The sequence below is a fragment of the Chrysochloris asiatica genome, unplaced genomic scaffold (genome assembly GCF_000296735.1).
Source record: "Chrysochloris asiatica unplaced genomic scaffold, ChrAsi1.0 scaffold00014, whole genome shotgun sequence".
NCBI lineage: Eukaryota > Metazoa > Chordata > Mammalia > Afrosoricida > Chrysochloridae > Chrysochloris > Chrysochloris asiatica.
The window spans coordinates 10,751,779-10,759,651 of record NW_006408532.1 but is presented as its reverse complement, the minus strand read 5'-3'; the positions used below and the strand labels follow the sequence as shown (position 1 = coordinate 10,759,651).

General features: G+C 39.5%; 1 protein-coding gene across 1 annotated transcript in view; it reads right to left on the bottom strand.

Moving 5' to 3' along the window:
• The window catches only part of NUP214 (nucleoporin 214kDa), a 173,378-nt gene that overhangs the window by 97,796 nt on the left and 67,709 nt on the right, over positions 1–7,873 (bottom strand). Inside the window, exons 18-20 of the mRNA XM_006834991.1 lie at positions 6,520–6,702; positions 5,760–5,845; positions 5,576–5,659 (exon numbers count right to left, since the gene is read on the bottom strand). Of these exons, the coding sequence (XP_006835054.1) occupies positions 5,576–5,659; positions 5,760–5,845; positions 6,520–6,702 (353 nt within the window). The remainder of the gene's footprint in view (positions 1–5,575; positions 5,660–5,759; positions 5,846–6,519; positions 6,703–7,873) is intronic.

The following is a 7,873-nucleotide window of genomic DNA, read 5'->3' as shown; positions in this document are numbered from 1 at the left end:
ATATTCTCCTCCAACACCATAACTCAAAAGCATCAATTCATCTAAGGTCTTCCTTATTCACTGTTCAGCGTTTGCATGCATATGAGGTTACTGAAAATACCATGGCTTGGGTTAGGCGCACCTTAGTCCTCAAGCTGACATCTTTGCTCTTCAACACTCATCCTTGCCTTGTCCTCAAAGGGAACATTTTCTCTTCACCATAAGATGTGAAATTTGCTGCCCTTTACTATGGATAACCTTTATCAGACTAAGAAAGTCACCTCTCTCCTTTGCTAAAGGATTGTTTTTTAAATCATGAATGGATGCTCGCTTTTGCCAAATACTTTCTTTGCATCTACTCTGATACAATTTAGCTCCATTTTTTTCTACTGATGTGACTTTCTAGTTTTCCTAATCTAAATTAGAGCTTAAGCAGAATGCAGTTCTTTAACAAAGGAATTGAATTTTAACTTTATTTACGTTTTAGTGGGGCCTCTTTTCTAATGGTTTCTTAGTCTGATAAAGGTTATCTATAGAAAAGGGCAGCAAATCTCATATTTTATGGTGATGATAAAATGTTCCCTTTGAGATCAAAGCAAGGATGCCCACTCATCACTTATCACTTTTACTGGACACTGCATTAGCGGTGATAGCCAGTGGCATAAGGTAAGGAAAATAAATAAAAGGACTAGAAAGGCAGAAGCAAATAATATCCATGAATGAGGTAACTGTTTACATAGAAATTTCAAGAAATAGCTACAAACATGTTACTGTAACACATGAGTTTAGCCAGGATGCTGATAATAGTCAATATACAAAATCTAATGTATTTCTATATACCATTGTTGTTGTTGTTAAGTGCCGTCGAGTTGGTTCCGACCCATAGCGACCCTGTACAGGGTTTCCGAGGGTGTAAATCTTTACGGGAGTAGAAAGCCTCATCTTTCTCCCGCGGAGCTGCTGGTAGTTTCGAATTATGTAAATGCCATTTTTTTTTTTATGTTGGATATGGTATATAGTATGTATATATATATACATTCTATATACCATATCCAACATAAAAAAAAATGACATTTACATAAATAGATCCACCATTATAATAACATTAAAACAGATACACACTAAATTCTTAGAAAATCTACCAAAAGATACACATGGCTTCCATGCAGAAAATGTTAAGAGAACTTAAAGACCCAAATAAATACAAGAATACATTATGTTCGGAAATTAAGAGATCAACCTTTATGGATGTCAATTCATCCAGGCTGATTTAGAAATCTGATACAATCCCAATCAAAGTCTCAAGTTTTCTTTGGGAGACAGAATTTAACAAGGTAATTCTAATAATCATAATAATACATAAATTTAAAGCACCAAAACACTGGATCAGAAGTTAGCAAACTATAACCATGGGCCTACTATCTAATTTTCTGTATTTATTTAAAACACAGTACAATGCAGTGAATTACTTCATATGGCTCTTCTACCCAGAGTCTGACTCCCATCAAACAACACTTTTGCCCTGCTAGGTTGAAGTTCTGGTGTGGCACAGTAAGATAAGCACTCAACCTCAAGGTCGGTTTGAACCACAAGGTCAGAGGTTAAAAACAACAGGTTGAGTTAGAGAAGGGGAGAAGATGCTACTAGGATGATACAATTCAGTTGTGAGTGTTTAACAGAGTTAACTGTGATTGTGAAAACTTGGAACTCTAATGTTGGTAATTAAATGAGCCATCTCAAAGCAGGAGAGAATCTCACTGCTATCAAAGAAAAGCTAGGAGGGCAATGTGCCCTTTTGACCCAGAGATTCCTGTGTATTATAGCTCCTGGATCCATAGACAGAAAGCTGTGACATTGGTGGAGGGGCAGAGAAGCTCCAGCAGCAGAACCAAGAGCTAGAACGTGAGATAGAGCAGTGGGCTTTCCTGCCCACAAAACAAGTAGAGCTGAATGACTTTGGGTAGGAGGCTTGCTTAAGAGTGGGGTGCCTCTAGGCACTTAATTGGGGTAGCTAGAGCAGAGCAGCTCCAGGCTGAGGTTAACAATGGAGTAGTATGCCCCGTGAGCATTTATCAGCAGTCCTAAAAGAGCTTTGTTGAGAGGCCTGCCTGTGCATACAGCTGAAGAGATGTACTGACTGGAAGGACTGTACCTTGAGCATTTCTGACCCTGAACTGTAACCTGTTAAAGTCCCTAATAAGCCCATAACTGAGTATAGTTGGTGTCTGAGTTCTGCGTAATCACTACAATGAGAATTACTGAACCCAGATGAGAAGTAGAATATGTAGTGGGAGGGATTGTTGTTGTTGTTGTTGTTGTGATGTGCCGTGGAGTCGGTTCCGACGCATAGCGACCCTACACAGGGTTTCCGAGACTGTAAATCTTTACGGGAGCAGACCGCCTCATCTTTCTCCCGCAGAACCGCTGCTAGTTTCGAACTGCTGACCTTGCGGCTCGCAGCTCGATTCGTAACCACTACTGGGAGGGATAGTAGATGCTAATTTTTTTGTACACAGTCAGTCCATTAATTTGCGTATTCTACATGTGCTTTCCCTTTGAAATGACAGTATAGTACATTCAACAGAAACCAAGTTCCCTGAAAACCTAGAATATGTACTAGTTGACCCTTTAAGCAAGTGTGCCACGCCCTGCTCTAGATTGTACAACTTTATGTGATGGTGACATGGTCTGTGTACTTCCCACTGAAGTAGCTACTAGTCACATGTGCTTACTAAGTACTTGAAATGTGGCTACTGAAACAGAGGAACTGAATAAGTAACTTTATTTAATTTCAAGTTAACTTTTATTTAAACAGCTACATGTGGCTTCGTAGCTACTAAACTGGACAGCACAAATCTAAAATCTAGAGGAAACAGTACTGAGATTTATTTTAATATTGTTCAGTTAGGACAGTATGGTATTAGGGAGTTCCAATCAATGTATGGACTCCTGGTGTGGCACTGTAGGATAAAGCATTAGACTGTAAGGTCTGTTTGAACCGTGAGGTCAGAGGTTTAAACTCACTAGCCGCTGCTCAGAAACCCTATGCAGGGTTACAACTGAGTAAGAACTGACTCAACGGCATTTAACATCAACAAATCAATGCGTAAGATAACTGATTTACAACAAAATTAGTCCTGCTAAACAGTAAGGAGAGTCTTTTGAATAGCATTGAGACAAGCAGATATCTAATTTTTTTTTTTAAATGACGTATGAGTCATACTTCATACCATACACAAAAATTTGATTCATGACAAGATAAATGAAACATGGTATATCCATACATTGGAATATTACGAGTAAAAATGAATGCAATATTGACAAGTGGTATACATAATGGATGAATCTCAACAACAACAAAATCCTACAACATAACAAGCCAAAAGATTACATATGATTTCATTTGTTAAGTAATTTCTCAAAAAGGTAAATCTGTAAAGAGAGCAGATCAGTGATGGCCAGTCTGGGGTAGCAACAGGGAATGACTACAAACCAGTACAAGAAAACCTTTTGAAGTAATGGAAATAACTCTAAAATGAAAATGGAAGGTTGTACAAACCTTTAATAAATTTACTAAAAATCCTCAAACTACCTTTATAACAAGGAATCTTATAATATAGTCCTGTGTGTCAGCAAACCTAGCTCCCCTCTCTTGCTATTAGTGTCAGGAGGCAACCCACACCAATAGCAAAACTCCTCCCCAAAGGCACTTGGCTTTGTTTCCTCTGGCACTGCTCCGTCTCCTGGGACAACAGCCTCTGCTACCACCACTTCTTTGCCACTGCTTCTCCAAAGGATGGACTCCACTCCTGGTCCTTGGTTCTTGATGGCAGTAAGATACAACTTTTGGTCTCTGGAATGGCTCATTTTATGCTTGATGGAATGGCAAAGCTAACCAATCAACTGGTTAGGGTTGCATATATCTTATTTGCATGGTCCCACCCCAAGGATACCTTGTGTACAGTATTAGCAAGTCCTATGAAAAACACCTCACATTTGCACAATCCTGTCACTGCAGGCTGATGCGCTGGACTGCAAAGTCAGTTTGAACTGCAAGGTCAGCGGTTCAAGCTCACCAGTTGCTCCCCAGAAACCCTATACAGGGTAACTATGGGTCGTAACTGACTTGACAACACTTAATAACCACCACCACAGCGGGAGAAAGATGCAGCTTTCTGCTTCTGTTAAGATTCACAATCTTCGAAACCCTACACAGGGTCGCATGAGTTGGAATCAACTCCACAGCACATAACCACCACCAATCACTATCCAGTCCTGGTGTGGTGCTATCAGTAAGTACTGGACTGCTAACTTCAGGTTGGCCATTCAAATCCACCAGACGCTCCTCAGAAACCTTATACAGCATTGCTGAGTTGGTACTAACTCTTAAGGTGCTCAACAACCACCTAGTCATTTGGGAGTGCAATGACTCTGTAGAATAAGCACTGGACTATGAATCACAAGTCTGCGCTCCCCAGAATAAAGACAAGACTTTCTGCTGCTGTAAAGATTGACAGTGTCAGAAATATTCAGACAGGGTCGCTATGATCCAGAACCAGCTAGAGAGCACTTAACAACAAATCCAGTCATTTGGTAGGAGTTATAAAGACTCTGTTTACAAGGGTCATCTTATGTAATTCACCACACTGCACCCATAGTCAGCTGGCATCTTTGAATAGGGCACTAATGCCTGTTTCCTACTTCAGTCAAAACCCTACACTGCCCTTGTTTCATTGGCCAGGACTGAGCCACTTTAAACGGATTCAGAGTCCTGGAAAGATGAGACAGGAATAGAAGGCCTCATCTTTCTCCTGCAGAGCTGATTCTTTTTTATACTTCTCCTTATTTTTCCAATAACCTACCAAGAAATTGCAGTCTTTACATAAGGAAAAACATTTTAAAAAATGCCATTTGTCTGTGGCTGTTACCTAGCTCACTAAGCCCTACATGGTTAGAAAAAAAAAAAAATTATGGTACAGTAAGAGTAAACTAAATTTCTTTTGGCTATTTTAATTATCTAGAGACATTTATTGTGGTATAAAAGAAATCTGAAACTGAGTTTCAAAAAGAAAAGCAGGTATTGGCATTAAAACAAAGCATGTTTCTTGAAAAAGAACATTCCTTGAAAATACTGTAAGGGTAGCTATGTGTCATAATCGAATTGACAGTGCTCAAGTACAGTAATATAACTCAATGGCAAAGTTTTTTTGTTTTAAAGAAATTACATGGCTTTTTTTAGCAAGTGTTTTTAGCCATTATTACTTCATCATTAGGTTCTCCTCCATTTTTGAGAAGAAAAATATGCAATCTTACTCAAAATTCCACACAAAACAGAAAAGTAAAGCTGCTCCAGTTAAAGCAGAGGCTTGGATCCCTAGAGTCAACTCAGTCTTCCCACAGTCACTGGGAGCCATTGCATTACAAAGACGACTATAGAAAACACCGTTTAAAAGCCAAAACGACTTGAAGATTCATTGGTATGTACAAATGGCTTCTTTCTCCAATGTCCAAAGGAAAACACACTACTTCCCAGTCTACCCCACAAACCATGTGTTTTATGGTCTATGTGCAAAAATTCAGGACTACTTCTCTTTACCTGGAGCAGTGGATCTTACTGGTGGGGTCTTCCTCTTGGCCAAGAAATTTCTCAATTGTGCCTGTTTCACGGGGGACAGTTTAGCTGCAAGAAATGTAGAAACTTAAACACTTCAGACTGGTTTTCTCCATTTCTGATATCTTACAAACTAAGAGAGCTGAAAGATGGAGCAAAATGTACTTACCTGGTATTTTTGGCAAGGATTTGGTGTGAGAGTCTATTGTGGTTTTTAACAAAGTATTGCGCAGGCTCTCAAGGTCACTGTCAAAACTAAAACAGGATAGTGTTATAAACCAACAAGCTATGATCTGAGAAATCTGAGGGTATGGGCAGCACCCTATCCTCCCCAACAGAAATGAGCAACCTCAACAGAGAAGCAGACCATCTTATCAATGTAACTGATCCAGAAGGAGAGAGAGCAATCTCAACATTGTACATTACCAAACATACCACCAGTGATGCTTCAATAGAAAGGGCATTATAATCTATATATTAGGCCTAAAAGCAGAAGTACACAACCATCTTGACAAGTGTCATGGTCTGAAAGCTTGCACACACAAGCAAAATGAACAACCTGGGCAAGGAAGACAAGTCATTCAACTGAATCCAACCAGTAACAATATCACTACTATTAATTACCACAGAATCTATCATCGAATAAGCACCTATTTCATCAGGCACAATACTTGGTGCTTTACAGACTTAATGCAACACTTCAACAATTGCATGAGGCAGGTATCGTCACTTCCATTTCTTTGGCAAAGAAACAAAATATAGAAAGGCTAGGGAACCAGACTAGGACCCCACAAGTGGCAGATAGCAGTTAAGTTTCACACCTATATCTGAACTAAGACTACCCCACGTTACTCCCCCATTATTCACTCATTCACTGAACTATATTTATTGAGTACAAGAGGCATGAACATGCCCATTTTCCCACAAACCTGTGAGTGCTGCTGTGGGAAGGAACAGCCAAGGGAAGACTCCATTGGGAGGTCTGGTTATAAAGACGGAGATGCTGGAGACTGTCCACCAGGTGATTCAACCTCTTTCTCTGTTGGTTAATGATTTCCCGGTTGTTGGCTAGGGTGTTAAATAGTGTCTCTCGCTCTGGCACAAGCAGGCGCCTATTGAAAGTAATGAGAGAAGAATTATACATAAATGGTTAAAGCGACTTTTTCACAAAAACAGAAACAAAACAAAAAGACCTTACAACTGTAACAGTGAAAAGAATAAAAGAAACAAACAGAAATCACTAGATAATAGAAAAGGGAGATGAGAGTCTAATGCAGATAAAGCCTAATAAGCTAAGAGCTGTCTAGAATACGTGAGGCAGATTTGAAGCAAAGGACTACACTAGCCAAGCAAACACCCAAGAGGCTCCAGCAATGGGATGGAAGTCAAATACAGAGGGAGTAAAATTCATGCAGGAATATACTTAGGAAAGCACAGTGGTTGGGTGCTTGATTCCTAACCAAAAGGTCAGCGGTTCGAACCCACCCACTTGCTCCACAGGAAAAAGACAATCAGTCAGCTTCCCTAAAGCTCCACAACCTTGGAAACCCTACTGGTTACTATGAGTCAGAATTGACTTGACAGCAGTAGGCTTGGTTTGATTGATATACACATGATATTATCTATTTTCTATAAGCAATTATATGGGATAAAAAGAAAAAAACCTGGAAATCTAACGGAGTCAATCATTTTTTCAGACCATTGTCAAGAAACAGCTGACTAAACATACAATTTAGTGTATGCAAGGTAACCTTCCTGAAAGAACACAAGACAAGGGCTAGTGGCAGCTATCTCTGGGAAGTACGACTAAGAGTAGAGGGAGGCAGGTCAAGAAGTTTCTGCTTTGCATTATAAATCCTTGAGTATCATTTGAATTTTTTAAAACTTGGTACTAATTTGGAAAAAATTAAAAGGGAAAAGTATCTAAATAAAAACAAAATGAGTGGTCCTATGGCAGTTGCAAACCAAGTTTGTCAAGATATGTGAGGGGGCTTCAAAAAGTTCCTAAAAAAATGAAATTAAAGGGTAATGGAATATTTCCAGGAACTTTTTAAAGCTTCACACTTGGTTTATTTTGCTACCAACACTAGTCGTGGGATGAAAAATATTCATACTACAAAAAACTTCTGTCTCTGTTCCTCATCCCCCAATACCTCCGTGAGCAATCTAGAGCCAAGTGATTGACTACCTCTGGTGAAGGACTCCCTCTGGTGACAGTTCAACATAAAGTTTTAAAACAGGCATTTCAGCAGGGTTGTTGTTGTTGTCAGGTGCCATCGAGTC